The sequence below is a fragment of the Chlorocebus sabaeus genome, chromosome 12 (genome assembly GCF_047675955.1).
Source record: "Chlorocebus sabaeus isolate Y175 chromosome 12, mChlSab1.0.hap1, whole genome shotgun sequence".
Classification (NCBI taxonomy): Eukaryota; Metazoa; Chordata; class Mammalia; order Primates; family Cercopithecidae; genus Chlorocebus; species Chlorocebus sabaeus.
The window spans coordinates 21,578,996-21,597,159 of record NC_132915.1 but is presented as its reverse complement, the minus strand read 5'-3'; the positions used below and the strand labels follow the sequence as shown (position 1 = coordinate 21,597,159).

At 39.5% G+C, this 18,164-nt stretch overlaps 1 protein-coding gene across 5 annotated transcripts in view; it reads left to right on the top strand.

Moving 5' to 3' along the window:
• Positions 1-18,164, top strand: part of PCSK5 (proprotein convertase subtilisin/kexin type 5) — a 462,318-nt gene that overhangs the window by 124,829 nt on the left and 319,325 nt on the right. For all 5 annotated transcript variants that reach the window (XM_037998500.2, XM_007969534.3, XM_007969533.3 and 2 more), the window contains exons 4-5: positions 9,636-9,779; positions 12,593-12,669. In XM_037998500.2, coding sequence (XP_037854428.2) covers positions 9,636-9,779; positions 12,593-12,669 — 221 coding nt within the window. The remainder of the gene's footprint in view (positions 1-9,635; positions 9,780-12,592; positions 12,670-18,164) is intronic.

Here is an 18,164-nt window from a genome sequence, read left to right as displayed (position 1 = left end):
AGAGTTCTATGCAGGCAGAATTTTGCAAATAATAGAAACAAAAAAAATTACATTTTAGAAAAGAATGAGAGCTGCTTACTGCTCATGTTCCTATAATTATTAAATAATGCAGTTCAGTTGCTTCTAAAATTCATTTTTATGAGCTCCAGCATAGGAATTGTTTCTTGGCATATAAGCACTTAAGGAAAACATTTTAGTTGAGATCATCCATAAGCAAACACGATTAACTAATATACTAATTGCACAATTTGTGTGAGAGGGTAATGTGTTAAGAAATATTTGATTTTTGATTCATAGTCAGCCAGGAAGAAAGTCATTTGGCAAAACTAAATTTCTCCTCAACTTATGGTAGAATTTCTGCATGACCTAAAAAGGGAAATAATATTCAAATTGAACCATATACCGAAACCAGAGGAGAGTTGAACAATATTCGCTTCTGTCTTGCCTTGTGTTATTCCAAACAAACTTCTGCATCCCTGAGCTCCTCCCCTGACAGCAGAAATTTCCCATCAGACCTATAAACCCACCTGTTGCTATGTTACCGCTCTTCTGACTTCTTCTGCCAGAAGGATTGAACATTGTTAGTGACCTATTAGAATAATCAGCAACCCCAAATGAATGTCTTCTCTTCTCATAGAATTCCCTGTGAAGGCTTCAGTCCCTGCACATTCCCTAAGTTCTTTCTTAGACCTTTACATTACATTGGCAATGCCCCATTATGAGAGTCAATGTGCAGAAGGTGGAGATTTCTAGATCTTATTTATACCTTCTTTATTACCTGTATTGTATGTATTACCTGTATTATATATATAATATATATTTTATATATATATATATGGAGAAAGAGAGGGAAAGAGAGGGAGAGAGAGAGATTTATCATGAAGGATTGGTTCATGTAATAATGGAGGCTGAGAAGTCCTATGATCTGATATCTGCAAGATGGAAGCCTAGGAAAGCCAGTCATTCTAGTGAAGCCCAGAAAGCTGGAGCAACAGGAGAGCCAAGGGTGTAAGTCCCAGTCTGAATCTGAAGACAGGAGAAACAAGAGCAACAGTGCCCGAGGACAAGAGAAGATGGATGTCTCAGCTCTACCAGAGAAAGCAAATTCACTCTTCTTCTGACTTTTTGTTGTATTCCGGCCCTCAACGGATCAGATGATGCCCACCCACATTGTGTGGACAGTTTTCTTTTACTAGCTCTATCTATTCAAATGCTAATCCCTTCTGAAAGCACGTGCACAGACATATCCAGAAATAGTATTTACTAGCTATCTGGGCACTCCTTAACCCAGTCAAGTAGCACATTAACCATCACGCCCTCTCAAAACATATTGATTTATGAATTATTGAGTATTTTTATTATGAACTTTAAAGATTATAAAGATATAATAATAATACAGCACAAGTGGCTTGTAATTTCACTAGGAAGATAAAACACATATATAACCAAAGATGACTAATATGAAGAGTGGTAGATGCGTGAGCAGAAAAACACTTGGGCTTTCGTTGAAAAGAATGTTCAACGGAATGCCCAGGGATCTTAGAATTTGCTTTAGAATCATATACCGGACAAATTTAGGTGTTCTCATTGCATTTCTTCCCCAATTATACAGCCAACACTCAGAGAAGTGGCTTCAACTTGATGCACGGATTTTCTCCTACCCATCTGGTTCGCCCAACTTCCTTTAGATTGATAATCTTGAACATTAATGAGCTTTTGCTGTGTAGCAAACCACACCCTGCTCACCTCTCCAGCCTCAATTCTTCTGTTTTTCTCATCTCCCACCTCACCTTTTGTAACCTGTGTTCTTCAGCTATACTGACTTTCTTAAGTTCCTTTAACAGTCCAGTCTCTCTATGATTATTTTATACTTTTACCAAGATGGAACATATCCTCTTCATCCCCAACTTGCCCTTTGGCTAGTCAGCTTGTATTAGGGGCTCAGTTTAAATGTTATTTTCTCAAGAAAGTGCTCTTAGCCTGCCTGCACTTCCCCCTGACTGGGTTCCATGTTCCCACAGTATCCTGACAAAGTGTGTTAATGATGCCTAACATGTATTGCCAAAGGGCAAGCAGGGGATGGAAAGGATATGTTCCATCTTGGTAAAGGTGTGGACCAACCATAGTGGGCTGTTTCCAGTGGTACACTGGATCCACCTGTAACTCATGAACAGTTATTTTGCAATTGCTTGTCTGTTGCGTGGACTAGACTTCCAGGACCTAACAATAGGGACAGTATCATGGCCAGTATGGTGACTGGAATGTACTAAGTGAGAAGGAGAAATGACAATAGAGATGGAGGCAATGTTTCAGACCTAGATTTCTGAAGCCTGACTCAGCTTTTTGAACTGAGGTACTTGAGATTGGTGTGAACCCTGGCAGCTCCAGAGAGCTATACATATAAAAGATAAGCTTGTTCTTGGTGCCTCAGAAATGCCCGCTAAGTTTTAGAAGCATAAAACATGGTTTAGCACCAAGGCCAGGTAATATAGTGGAAACCAGGTCTCCAAACACTAATGTGAGGCTTGTAAAGATTCCTTAAAGGTGACACAAGATGTGTTTGTTGGTTTATCGGTTTTTATTTTGTTAAATGATTTTAAGGCTGGAAGTTTCTAATGTAAGATGGGTCAGGTTTGGAAAGATTCAAAGAGGGCCACAAAATGTACAAATGAGAAATGCCATCCACTTAACTAAATCTAAAGGCCATCTAGTTATACTTCGACTGCTATGCTTTGATTTCTTAATCCTCAATTATGAGTAAAATTTTGGAACTGGATTTATTCTGCTTTCCTCTCTATAAGCATATCTTGTACATCACAGCCTTCTTCTCCCATCCTCCACTGTTTTCTGATGTTCCCTTGGCATTACGTCAGGCGCTATTAACATTTCTAACTGAGAAATGACCTTATGTCAAGACTGTAGCATAGTAGATGGGGACTATGGTTCTTGCAGAGTTGGGATAGTGGTATAACTGTGTGGAGTAAAAAGCATGATTCACAGGAGACCAAAACGTTTGACCAGTGTGCCAAAAGGCTGTTGCATGCTGTTTCCTCCTTGTGCACCACATCCCCAGGCTCCATTTCCCAGTTCCAGCCCATGACCTCAAATGTAAAATAATTCAGGTAATTCCAGCTAACCTTACAAATGATCAATTGCCCTTTCAAGTTTGCCTAATCTATCTCTCCAGACAATGAAGAAAATCATCCTCTCCTCATTTTATGATAATCGATCTCCTATTTTAAAGAAAACTAAAATGTTCTTCCCTAAACTGTAAGGAAGGCTGTTATCCCTACATAGGTGCTGCCATCAACAGTAGCATGATCATGATAACGGCAACCAATTGTTATGTACTTTATCGTCTTTAATCTTTATAGCAATTATCTGTGTTCAAACTACAGATGAGGTTTTAAGAATTTAGGTGACTTGACACTCAACTCATATAGCTGGAAAGTAGCAGAGGTGGAATTCAAATTCTCCTCTGCCCGATTCTCTTTAGCTCACATCCTTATATGCTCTGCTGAATTTGGTGTTACTGAAATGTATTGGGCTTCCATGGGATTTCTGGATAACCCACAGACTGAATAATCATCCTCTGAATAATTGCACAGAGCATCTGTTTTGTCTGGGGGCAGTTGTGTGTGTGTGTGTGTGTGTGACATAACTAATGTTACTACGGATTTGAAGTCCATCAAATTGACTCGTTAAGTATGGTAATAAACATCTTAGGACTTAACTACCTTGATTTATATTTCCAAGAATCTGTAAAGGCACCTGCAGTCTTGGAGGCACAGAATCTCTACTTCATATACCTCAAAAAGAACCCATCAACTGTGGCCTTCCTCACACATGTCAAATGTTCATTTTTAAAAGGTGATCTTGAGAAGGAAAGGTTAAAGAAGGTCTCCAAAAAAAAAAAAAACATGCAAGAGGGAGTGAAACTATTTTCTGAAACTGCAAAGGGAAGAATGGAGTCTTGGGTAGTTCCCAAGTACTGAGAAGTAGATTTCGGACACCTTGGAAGGCATGACTTAATCAGAAATGGAGCATGACTAACCATGGCGGGCTGTTTCCAGTGGTACCCTGGATCCACCTTCTATAAGTCATGAACATTGATTGTTGCACATTTAGAAATTTGCAGTTGTGGCAGTTTAAAACTAGCCATGATGTGAGTATTTACACTGTGGAAATTGGGAAACACGAACACGTAAGGGCTGTTTTTTAAAGCAGGGGTCCCCAAGCCCTGGGCTGCGGACCAGTACTGGTACTGGCTTGTTAGGAACCAGGCTGCACAGCAGGAGGTGAGTGGTGGGTGGGCATGACCGCCTAAACTCCGCCTCCTGTCAGATCAGCAGCGCCTCTAGATTCTCAGAGGAGCACGAACCCCATTGTGAACTGCGCATGCGAGGGATCTAGGTTGCATGCTCCTTATGAGAATCTAAGCAATGCCCAGTGATCTGAGGTGGAACAGTTTCATCCTGAAACCACCCCACATCTGTGGAAAAATTGTCTTCCACGAAACCAGTTCCTGGTGTCAAAAAGGTTGGGGACCGCTATTTTAAAGAACTGATTTACCAGCTACTTTATTGCCTATTTAATAAAGAAGTGAACTTCCTGTTGCTGAAAATTTTCAAATATAAACTTGGTGTTTCCAGAAAGATGTGATGCAATAAATGGAATAAGGGAAAATTAGGTCTCTAAGGTCTTAAACAACTATATTCCACTTTATCACTTGAATGTACTCATCAGAGTGCTAAGGCCAGAGTGATTTCTGTTATTTGAGTTTCTTTACAGGAACCTTTCTCCAACATCCATGCCTTATCTACTCCTTATCTACCCTTATCTGAATTTGCTTGTTTTTGACCCTGCTCTAAGCCCTTTCTGTTTTAGTTTTAACACAAGAGTTACATAGTCCAATGCTCTGGTGTCAGACTGCTTGGGTTTGAATCCTGATTTCACATTGGCCAGCTGTTTGAATTCTGGAAGGTTACCTAGGCTGATTAAGTCTCTTTTTCTTTATCTGTTGAAAGCAAATGACAATAGTACCTCTTGCAAATAGTTATTCTAAATTTTAAATAATGGTAATCCAGATAAAGTGATTAGTAAAATGCTTGGCCATGGTAAGGACCTAGTAAACGGTAGTTATATTTTCATTTAAGGAATAGCAATTCTTTTTTTTTTTAAACTTCTAACCACTCCTGAACTCCAAGTTTTAAACATAATTTCAAGTATATGTACCCTTTACCTAGTTGACTAGATGTGTGTCTTCATTAGTGTGTAAAGCAGGTTTTTGTATATTTAATTTTATTTTCTTGTTAATGTTGTATAGTCGGAGATGAAGTCTTATTAAGCCACTGTATCAATAATAATGAACAACAGATGTTTTCATTGTTAGCAGATTATTGACAGCATTTAAATTAGCAGTTCATTGGAGACCCTCAGAACTTAGAGGAATTTTAAAACTATAATACCAAAAGACGCCCCCCCAACAAACCCCGCCAGCACCTCACACCTCAGTCTTTAAAAAAATGATGATGAGAACATAACAAAGGTGTTTATTTGGGGTAGAAACTATCTTTCATTGAAGTGTGAGATGTTTATGAAGACCCAAGAGAAATGGACACACCCAGAGTGGTTTATAAGCAGAATAGCTCGTAACCCTGGTGTGGAAAAGGCCATTTCTTGAACTCACAGGACAATGTCTTTAAAATTTCACTCCTAAAAAGGTACCAGCTCATATGGATAAGAAAGTGGGGAACTTTGTGGTAATGGTTGTTTCTTCAGGATATTTTCCGTTTTATGTGTCCAGTGTCATTTCTAAATACTTAATAGAACCATCACTGAAATACAGTGCATTATTCAGAACTGAAAGTACCTACATTTACTATAAATATTTATCTTGCATATACTGTGCACATATGTGGTTTTCAATAGCTTCAAATATGCTGGAAATTTCTGACCGGCCCCTTTGGTGAACACCAGGCTGCGGGCTGCATGTGTGGTAACAATTCCAGACACTCTTCTTTAGTTCCAGCTCTGGCAGAGACCTTCTCACCATGGTTGATGATGTATGAGGGAATCACAGCTAACACGTGTTCCTTTTGCCTCTGGGTGCTGCGGTAACATAGATTCCTGGCAAGTAAACAGGGCCTAGTTTAAAGACCATTTCAACTAGGTGGTTAAGGAAATGAACTCATGTTCATCTCTGGTCAGTGTTGGGTGACATCAGTATTTCCCATAGCCTTTGGTCTCTGGATTCTTGAGGTACAGGAAACAACTACGTTAGAAACACATTTGGAAGCCTAGGCCACTTGAAATGTATTAAAAGTCAAAGATCCACATTCAGGGTTTAGGGTTCTAATTTAAATGCCCTCTGACCTTATTACTAACATTTGCAAAAGACACCCTAGGCTTTAACATTCCTTTTTGTCTTTTGTATTTTGGTGGCTTGCTATATTAGATTATCCAAATGAAAGCATCAGTTGGATATTTCTTCTTCTTCACCTCCTACCATGGTGATGTATATAAAGAAAACAAGCAAAAAGGTAGTACAAGAATATTTAATGGTAAAGTCAGATTCAATAGAAGCAGAGGTGGAAGAAAGGAACCTAGTTGCTTCACTTTTAACACACGTTTTCCGTAGATGGCTGGTTTTCTTCAGTTTTCGTAATTACAATTTCAGGCAGCATCCCTCCACTCCAGGCTGGTTATCCCATTTGTGGGTTACCCATTTCCTGTGCATTTCCTTCCTCCGGCCCACCTCTTGGCCACATTAACATGACTTCATGTCACAATCGATACCGCAGGTGGCCACAGCAGGTTTTGAAAGGAGAATGGAATAAAAACCTGTCAAGGTTGCTTTGTGTTAAATTAAAATATTTGGTGAGGAGAGGCCCAAACTCTTGGCCAGAATGAGGCTTCTGACAAATGGAGGCATTTCAGAAATCTACACTATTTTTTTAATCAATCTTTGTTAACTAAGTGTTAGCTGGCTGTGTATCTTGGAAGAGGTCAGAGGAGTACACGTACTGGAAATAAAGTTGAGAATATAACCCTCATTTATGGAATGTAATTAGCCAATATTTTTGAAATCCTAGGTCAGACTTAGTTTATTACATGTCTTCTAGGGGCTTATAGTCAGGGAGACAAAATTCACACCCAGGGTTCAACAGTCAACAACAGTTGGGCAGAATTCACTGAGTCAGTGTTGGATTGCATAGAACAGAGAGAGAAGGGGAGAGAAAGTGTGTGTGGGGTGGGGAAGAGGGGGTGGGGTGTATTTTTAAGTTCAGAGAAGGGAAAAAGACAAGTAGGCTGAAAAAGGCTATGTGTTAAGAGGTAGGTCCAAAGCTGGGGCCCAAAAACTGAAGGCACAAGGGAGAGAGAATTCGGATTAGTAGAGTAGAATAGTAGAGTGTGTGTGTTCAGGGCCTCAAGTGCCAGAAAGAAGTCAGGAAGGTGGGGGAAAAGATACAAATATTCTTACAAAATTAGAAGCCCCTATTCTGTAGGAAATCAATGTTGTCTGTCATGAAAATACGGGTGCACCCTTTCTTAGAATGAATCCTTGAAACTACTCAAGTGTATTTATAACACTCAACAAAAGGCAGTCTCATTTGGGGAATACATTAATTAACAAATTTATTTTGGAGGCATTGGAAGCACCTGTAAGGGATGAGGTTTGGAAAGGAGCTTCCGCTTAGGATGTAGTTGGAATAAAAGCTGAGTTGTGGCCTACAACGTCCTGAATGATCTGACATGCCTCCGCTTCTAACTTTCTGCCTCTGTACCATTCTCTCCCTCTTCACTAAGCTCCAGCAATACCCATCCTCTGATATGCTAAACTCTTTCCTGCCTTACCATCTTTGCATGTGCTGTGTCCTCTACCAGGACACTTGTCCCTAGGCTCTTGGGCAGACCAGCTCCTTCTCACATTTCACATTTGCAGAGACTGGAATCTTTTTTCTGACCATCTCATCTAAAGTGGTGTGCTCAGATCCCTCAGCATTCACCATCATATCACAGTGTTTAAAACACAAGGAGCCTTTAAAACACAGGGAGCTCACTGAATGGTCTTGTTTATTTGGTGGTTTATCTTCTGTGTCTCGCCTTTAGGACAGGGACCTCCTCTGCCTTGTGCACAGCCACACCCTAGCATATAAATTCAAACCGGGTAACTGAGGAACATATGCTTTATAATTTCTTAATTATAGTAGGTACTCAGTGAAGTGTGTGTTAAGTGAATCCATAGCAGTGAAGTCTCCATTGTATTTAGGGCATAGTAAGCTTCTGTTCTCCTCCATTCCCAATATGCTGAAGTGTTTGTTACAAAGCAGGAAGAAAGTAATGAATGGGGAAGGATCTGGGGTGGCTCGTGTTGCTATGGAATTATATAGCAGCACAGCTCTTCTCTTTTGTTCCTGTCTCGAATCTTAAGAACCTAGAAAACAACATCACACAGAGGGATATTTCAAAGAGATGGACTTTAAAGGAACAATTGTGTGGGTTAGATGAATGCTCGTAAATTATGTCAGGAAAAGCTGCTGCCTTAATTTGTTTTTCAGTATGTTTGTATGTTGTAGCCATTGCAGAATGAAATTACTATACATAATGAGCTCAGGTTCCGTGTTTTACAGCCTGCCCCTCGAAGCCTTCACACACATTTTCCTGTGTAGGGCACCTTTCTGGACTTGGCACTATTCTTCTTTGCCTTCTTGAAGAAATAGTGCTGGATGAATTTGTCTGCTGCCTACAAATTATGGTACAATAGCCATTGTTAATTTAGTGAAAGAAATGTGGACAACCTGTTATTTTTTCTTGCCCATGGGTTTTTCACAGGAGCGCATATCTGGCTGCTGTACAGAAGCTGCCTGAGTGGTTCCATTTGTAGCTGGATTGGCTTCTAGGCGCTTGGTTAAGATAAATTATAAAGTATATGTTCTTCAGTGACATGGTTTGGATTTATAAATGAAATACTATGATGCCTATTTGTATGTCATTAAAACATGTTAACAATAAAATGATACATCCATTTTTCTGCTGTTGAGATACACCTTATTTATTTTATGCTTTTGCAAAAGACTTACGGTATCAAAACAGGTCAGAGCTGGTAGTGGAGAGATTTCTATTTCACTTGCTTTTCCCACATCTTTCTTTCCTATCTTCCCCTGTTCATGCTGGAGGTCTGTGTTTCTACACTAGTAGACAATGTGCCAAATTACTGTTTAATTTATTATCTTAATAAATTTAATGCATTATCTTAAGAAGCAGAGCCAGGCACAATGGCTCACGCTTGTAATCGCAGCACTTTGGGAGGCTGAGGTGGGAGGATCGCTTGAGGCCGGGAGTTTAAGACCAGCCTTGGCAACAAAGCAAGACCTTGTTTCTGCCCAAAATTTAAAAGTTAGCTGGGCACGGTGGTGTGCATTTGTAGTCTCAGCTACTCAGGAGGCTGAGGCGAGAGGATCCCGTAAGCCCGGGAGTTCGAGGTTACAGTAAGCTCATCACACTACTACACTCCAGCCTGGGCAGTAGAGCAAAAAAGATAAATAAATAAATAAATAAATAAATAAATAAATAGGTAATTCTTCAATTTCCTCACTATTTAGTAATCTTGCAGCATGCTCTTCTTATTTCAGCACTGCAGTGACAATACGCATCCCTGCCAGTCTGACATGAATATCGAAGGAGCCTGGAAGAGAGGCTACACGGGAAAGAACATTGTGGTCACTATTCTGGATGACGGAATTGAGAGAACCCATCCAGATCTGATGCAAAACTACGTGAGTGTATGCTGTGGTTGGAAGGTCTTTCCTTCTGGGAAACAGGGAAACTCGTGTTGGGATTATCAGTAAGGTGGATAGCTACTGAAAAATGTAGCAGCATACAATAGGATATTGTGTTTTGCTTTTCTCTGGTAAAAGATGAGTTCTTTGAATACAGGAAGCATGAGATAACCCTTTCAACTTTCCAGTGACTTTGATGTTCTGACTTACAAAAAGAAAGCAATAAGGTAGCAGAAACCTCACCACCAACACCATCTGCTACCAGCAACATTCGCTGTTCTCAACACTTTATCCAAGCAGCCAGGCAGTACTCTTTGTTTCTTTTGTGGAGAAAAATGTACTTCAAACTTTTCTCCAGTTATCTGCTGGTCTTCTTTCTCTCTCTCTGCCTCTTCTTTGTTTTTTTTTAAAGGACAGTAATGATCAGCCTCCCAGTGGTCTGTAGGAATCAATTCCTTTCTTAAGAAGAAGCCACAAATTCATTTAGTTCTCATTTGAACAAAATGGTTGAGTTGCTGCATCCAAGCGCACCCAGACAAACTGTGTCTCTTTACAGAATAGAATTTTAAAGCTAAAAAGGAACTTCAGGTTACTCTCCTCATTTGATAGGAGAATAAATTGTAGCCTGAAGACAGAAGGGAGTTATCCATGGTCAGATAGAAGAACAGAAACTATGGCTGTCTGTGCCCCAGCGGAGATATCTTTCTTGTCACACGCAAAGAGGGTTTTACAGCATGCTGCTCTTCCCCACTGCATATGAATGTATTTGACTAAATACAAATAGCATTCATGTAATTGGGAGTACAGTCTTTTATCTTTTTCATTTTTCTCCTCTTGAGAAAAAATTCTCTAGAATTATCTGTGCCATTAGCATGATTGGCGCCTTCTTGGTTCTTCTTTATGCTGGACCTGGTGGGGAGTAGAGAAAGCACGTTGGGTAACATGTCAAAGACTTGGGTTCCTTCCAGTCTGGATTTGTTTAATCACTTTTAAAGGCAAACAAGCAGATCCAACTTTGGTTTTGGCGATACTGTTTCTTCATATTGAAATCTTGGCGTAGGAAAACTTTGCTTATCATTTTGGTTGGTCCTCTCTTTCGGGCCTCTTTTTCCTTATCAGTAAAATTAGTAAGATACATTAGATACACTCTGAAGCCTTCGTGCTCTAAAGGACACTAAGCAGGTCTGTAGAGCCTCTTTTGCACAGGAAGCAGGAACTTACCACCTGTATATACAATATATATTTTGCGTGATTTCCCTAAACATTTCAGGCTTTATGTACTAAAAGTTATTTTCAGAAAGAAGAGCCTTTGATAAAGACAGAAAATCAAGATAGTGTTTACTTTCACTAACATTGAAATTAGGAATAATAATAAAGTATAAGAACATTCAGGCTAGGTGCACTGGCTCACGCCTGTAATTCTAGCATTTTGGGAGGCTGTGGCAGGAGGATTGCTTGAGCTCAGTAGTTTGAGACCAGCCTGGAAAACAGCGAGACCTTAACTCTAATAAAAGTAAAAAAAAATGAGGAGAGAGAAAGAGAGAGACCAAGCCACTCAACAGACCACCAGAACTGAAAATAAGTCAGATTATACTCCAGAGAAAGGGTCCCAATAACACCACATTATTCCGAGCTAGAAGGTGGAAACAGCCAATTTTTCATTTGATAGTAAGATATGTTTCTTATAGCCAACTAACCTAAATAGAAAGAAACTTCTGCCAAATTATTCTAGTGACCCCATACACTTGTGGTCTTAATCTCTTATATTCCCTCTGAGCATTTCTTTTCCCTCCTTATATACTTGTATCTTTCTAAAAGTTAAAAAAAAAATAGCTGGGCGTGGTGGCACCTGCCTATAGTCTCACCTACTCAGGAGCTGAGGCAGGAAGATTGCTTGAGCAGGGGAGACCGTGATCACGCCACTGCGCTCCAGCCTGGGTGACAGAGGAAGACCCTATTTCAGTTAATCAATCAATCAAAGAAAATTCAAAGCATGTTAAATTAGGCTGGCTACAGTGACATAAATTTGATAAATGGTAACAGTCTAGTAATTTTTTTTCAGTATTGCAGATATTTTTCACAATCATTTTTAAAAGCAAACAAGCAAATCCAACTTTGGTTTTGGAGATACTATTTCCTTATTTTGAAATCTTAATGTAGGAAAACTGTTCATCATTTTGGTTGGTCCAAAAGCCAATGGGTATTAGTAGAATGTCTAAATCATGGACTCCTTTTATAGTAGATACAATATCTGGTTTGTATCTAATAGACGAGGGTTGTCTAATAGCAGTCCCAAGATACCTGACATAATAAAGATCTGATATTGATTGTTAATTGGCTTGCCAATGATACGTGAATGATTTTTGTCTTCTGAAATCTGTATTATGATAAGGAAGTTGCAAGCTCAAGAAATCAAGTAAGGAGTAGGGAGAGAGTCTTTGGAGAATAAATCACTTTGTGCCTAGGTAGTCAAGGAGATAAAAGGTAATAATGAGGATGTCTTTGAAAGATATACATTTCATGAACTGGGTCATTATAGGTATGAGGGGGAAAAGTGCTGGCAAGAATGAACCAGGCAATTCTTTGGTCTGTGTAGAGTTCTTCTTCACCTTAAGGGGGAAAAATACAGCACTAATTATCACTGAATGAGCACTCCCTCCCTAAGGCCTGACACCACTGAACCGTGAGAGTATTAGTTAACCTAATTACTTTCTGGCAGAAATGTATTTAAAAATGCATGAGCCTGTGGGTCAATGGCTAATTAATGAATGTCCATTTCCTTTCCCTTGCTCTCTCCTCTGTGGCTATAGGATGCTCTGGCAAGTTGCGACGTGAATGGGAATGACTTGGACCCAATGCCTCGTTATGATGCAAGCAACGAGAACAAGTAAGGCCCAAGTGAGGGGTGGCTGTCATGTGGCTGGCAAGGAGCTTTGTTTTCTGCTCGTGCTGAGGGAAGTATTTTCTTCAAAATCCTTGATAACATGTGTAAAGGTAAACTGAGGCTGGAGCCTAACCAGGAACGAAGACACAAGGCAAATGGCAGTGAGAATAGCCTTTTATTAGGCCTTGCAGGCAAGGTTGCTCGGTCCAAAGGCGTGGGCTGAGGAAGTCATGCTGAGGGAGGAGGGTAGGGGCTTCTTATAGCCTGAGAGGTAGGGAAACTGGTTGTGCAAACAGGGCCTGGGGGGGTCTTGAAACTACTAGGGCAGGAGTTGAGTAAGGGTCACGAGGAAGGGGTCTTTGGAAACTGTCACCCGAAACTGCTGTTTACGAACTTGTGGAATGCAGGTGAGTTGCAGGTCATGGGGGAGTGTGGTTGCCCAGCCGGAACTCTGACGCATGTAAGTCTGCGGGTGTGTACAAGGGTGAAGGGAGTCTTTAACAACAGGCCTGCTACGCCGGGTAGCGCCGCCATATTAGGTCTAGATTCCTGCCTAACAATATGATTCTTAATTTGCTCCAAGATAAACAAGTGTCTTTCCACTGAAGCCTCTGAGTAAGAAAAAAAGGGATGCTCCATATAGAAAGAATGGTTGCAGAGAGAGCCCTGGGGAATGGCTCAGCATTTCCAAATCTTGAGACTGGAACCAAGAGATGACCCCTCACATGGTAATTGCCCTGTGACCCATTTGTTTAGGGACAGAGGTGGTGAAGGGAGAGGCCAAGCAAAGTACCTCCCAAAAGAATTCTTTGTTCTGTTAAATTCAACACATGATTGAATACTGCATTTGAGGTCCCCACCTGAGAGTTTATTTTACTTCTCCTTTGCTCCTCTCGCCTCTGTAGTTATTGTGTTTTTCACTAATATACCTGAAATACCTGGAAGGATTATCGCCAATTGAAGAAGGCATTACTTTTCTTTATTCTCCCCCCGCCCAGGCAAGAGGCACAGAAACCTGGTTAACCACAGTTATGCTTTCTGTTTACTGCTGTGGTTTTTAGTGAATGCAAATCAACATTCACATCCATTTGATAACAGAATATTTTAACATTCCTCAGGGAAGTAAGAGAGAATGGTTTTTCTTGCTTACATAATGACCCAGATTCCTTACATTATTAGTAAATATTTCTAACCTCTAAATCACATTAATTAACTTTTTTCCCTTTTACTATGAAGCTCCTCAGGATAATGCTGTAAGTTAGATACTTTCATGTGAATTTTTATTTACATGTTTTATTTACATTACGTATACAGAAGTTGCAGAGAGAACTGTTTAGCCCATTTATTTTGTTATTTCTAATCTGCTTTTTTCTTTAGGGAAAAATTTCTCAACTAGGTTTATTTGATTAAGTCAGTAAGTTTAGATAAAACCATATGACCCAGAAAATTGTCACTGTACCTATGTGGTTTTTCTTTACTGTCTGCAAAGAAAGCATAACAAAATAACTGTAGAAACATGCTGCTGGTTGACATGAACAACCAAGTCAATCTTCTAGATCAGATTCAGTCCTGAAAGCATTAATACACAAATTGCTATAGGTAGAATCTTCCAGAACTTCCAAGCAAACAGAGAGACCTACGTTAAACTGGATAGTTTTCTTTCAGATTTACTGTGACTGCCCAGTGGGTTCACCTTGTCCACAGCCTAGACAGAGCCAATTTATCAAGACAGGGGAACTGCAATGGAGAAAGAGTAATTCACATAGATCTGCCTGTGCTGGAGACCAGAGTTTTATTATTACTCAAATCAGCCTCCACCAAGCATATGGGGATCCGAGTTTTTAAAGATAATTTGGTGGGTAGGGACTTAGGAAGTGAGGAGTGCTGATTCGTCAGGTTGGAGATGGAATCACAGGGGGCTGAAGTGAGGTTTTCTTGCCATCTTCTGTTCCTAGGTGGGATGGCAGAAATAGTTGAGCCAGATTATCAGTCTGGGTGGTGTCAGCTGATCCATCAAGTGCAGGGTCTGCAAAATACCTCAAGCATTGATCTTAGGTTTTACAACAGTGATGTTATCCCCAGGAGCAATTTGGGGAGTTTCACACTCTCAGAGCCAGAGGCTGCATGACCCCTAAACTGTCATTTCTAGTCTTGTAGCTAAATTGTTAGTCCTGCAAAGGCAGACTGGTCCCCAGCCGAGAAGGGAGTCTTTTCAGGAGAAGGCTATTATCAGTTTTGTTTCAGGGTTAAACCATGAACTGAATTTCTTCCCAAATTTAGTTGGCCTACACCCAGGAATTAACGAGGACAGCTTAAAGGTTAGAAGCAAGATGGAGAAGTCAGTTGGGTCTGATCTCTTTCACTGTTCTTAATTTTCTCAGTTATAATTTTTGCAAAGGTGATTCCAATCCCTCCCTTTGGGTTTCATAGCACCTTATTCTTAAAGTGTGGCCTATGAAGATGGGAAAAAGCCATCAATCACTCTGACTTCTTCTTGCTGATAGGGGCATAGTGGGGTAGGTGTTGACCCCAAGGTGAGAGGAGTGGAACTGCTTTGCTGCTGTCTGAGCTATCTGACCGTACTCACGCAGGCCAGGCTGGGGTTTCAAGGCTTTCATGACAAAGATGTTAGTATTCTCATCTATAGTTTTAGTACAGCATTTAAGCAGACAGTGTACTATAAGGTAAATAATGAGTTTTAGGATAAGGAGTACAATTCCCAGTTTTAAAAGTAAAGATTTGAAAGCATTAGTTTGGGGACTTAAAGTCCACCAGAAATTTAGGATTTAGTTTAAATTGAAGAAAAATAAAAATGAAATCTCAAAAACAACTAACAACAGGTGTACCGTAGTTTTGGGAACATAATTTTTCTCTTTCCAGTCCTTATTTTTATTAAAACAAATCATGATAGGACTGATATATTTGCAAATAAACTTTATTTTTTTTATGCTTGGCCTGATTATTTGCATAAGGTACAGCAAGAGTAATTATTTTTTACGTAGGCTTTTTAAATTGGCTTTGATGGAACTGTGTTCCATAAGGAATCTCACGTAAGAATTTTTTAAGGCCAAGCCCAGCCATGGGTTTTTACCCTCTAATACCTGTCAGTTGGGTAAATTTCTGTCCTCTTGAGGTCCCAAGGTAACTTAGGGCTCCTGGGCCTGTCAGAAAGGGACATTCTTTACTTACCACAGGTCAGGCACCCTGTAAAGGAACTATGTAGGCAAGGTTTAAGGCAAGTTTTCCTAAGGGGCTATTATTGACTTTACAAGTCAAGTTTAATTCCTTAAAGGAAAGCATGCCATTCCAGTCAAAGCCTTGGTAAAATAACCAGTTTCTTCAACTGTGTCCTGTTCAAAAGAAAACATTCTTATTGCACTTATGCAAATAACTGTATTGCCATAAGTTAAGAATACTCACAAATAGTTTCTAAATTCTGGAGAAATTAGGTAGAGAGAATCGAATATGCTCTAAATTTTGTCCACAGGAGTATACTTTACTCAATTGTTAAAAGCTGGAAATAGCTCAAAAGAAAAGTGTTTTTGTCTCTGAAAAACAAAAAGGATCAGCAACACTTTAAGCAAAAAAAAAAAAAATCTAAAATATTTACTTCAGTTTTCTGTTAGTTCAGTCCATTTAGTTAACTCCTGTTCTGCTGGATATTCATAAACATTTTAGCTCTCTGTGAGAGTCCTGAAAGTTTTTTTTTCCTTTTCTTCTAATGTCATAATCTCCAAAGTTATCAGAAACTTGCATTCAAGAGCACCTATTAAAGTTTTATAGCCAATTATAAAACCATCTTCTAAAGAGGACCAAATCAAGACAACAGTTATCTATGGATGACAAAAATATTTTAGGGAAGCCACAGTCAAAGACACAATTGACAAGGAAATTTGTTAGCTCTGTGACACACGATAATTCACCATAACAATTATAATTATTACTGATGACATGTATTGGGACATACCAGAATTATAGGAATCTTACACAATTTTGTAATACATACTAACAACAAATTTATATGAGTATAACCAAAAGAAAGTTAAAAACCATTTTATACTTAACAGTGTTTCCTGCATGATTTTAATACATTAAGTAAGCCAAATATGTGTTGTAGTCTGGATTATAATGTCTATATGTAAAGACAATTCTTTGAATATTTGCTTTGATGGCTTTTTATAGTCTATCCTTTTAAAACTGTTTTGTTTTTTTTTTTTTTCCTAAGGATTTCTTTTAAACTTGGCCACTTCCCAAGACCCTTGTTCAAGAAGAATCATGACAGTCATGCTCATCTGGGGTATTCTAGTGTGTCCCGCTTTGACCCATCCTAAGCACTGGTCATGGTTCATTGAGTGCAGTGGGGGATTGATTGCTGGAGGACACAGACATTGTTCCCAGTGTGTGCTTAGGTTTGCCATCTTGACAGTGAAATATGGAATTTTCACAGGTATAACTTCCTACCTCTGTTTTATGGAAATCAGCAGTGCCCTGAGGGTATAGATGTACCATTAGCTCCTCTCAGTAGTTCTGCCTGATTTTTTTTTTCCTCAGCTGACCAAGAGCACGTAGTCAGGCATTTAGGATTAAAATGCCCTCTTTGCTCATTAGACCGTAATAATGGATATGATCAGTGGATCTATCTTTAAGCATGGATCCACAGATAAATAACTCTGTTTGGATAGCGGTCACCTAGAGTTAGGAAATGAGTAGCTTTGTAGTTTGGAGGAGTTGACTTTTAGCTTTGGTTCTCCTTGATTATCTTGTGGTCTTTTGAGCTAACAACTCTGAGCTTTCAGTACTTTTTAGAAAGTCTCTAGAATGGGCATAATAATACTTCCTTCTAGGCTGGGCACAGTGGCTCACACTTGTATCCCAGTACTTTGGGATACCAAGGCAGGAGGATCACTTGAGTCCAGGAGATTGAGACCAGCCTGGGCAACATAGGGAGACCCTATTTCTACTAAATAAATAAATAAATAGCCAGGTGTGATGGCACGCAGCAGTGGTCCCAGATACTTGGGAGGATGAGGTGGAAGGATTGCTTGAGCCTAGGAGGTCAAGGTTGCAGTGAGCCAAGATTGTGCCACTGCACTCCAGACTGGGTGACAGAGCAAGACCCTGTCTCATAAAATAATAATAATAATAAAATAAAATAAATACCTCTAAAGATTATCAATAAAATGTGTAAAATACCAAGTTTACTACGTAATAGGTACTACATAATTACAGCTGTTATCGTTGTAATTGTGTGTTCTCTTCATATATCTAATTCTTGATAACTAGTTAAAAATTACAGTTATCTCAAAATATGTGTGCTTATGAACACTTCAAATTTAAATTAAGATTTAGGGTTTATTTCCAGGGTTAGAAGTTGAGACAGGTTTGTCTGCTTCCTTGGGGCTGGGAGTTGTGACTCTTCCGTCTACAGTAAGTCTGTTTTTCTTTAATTCCATTTTCCCATCTCCCTTGGTACAACATGAGTCCTTGAATTTGATACA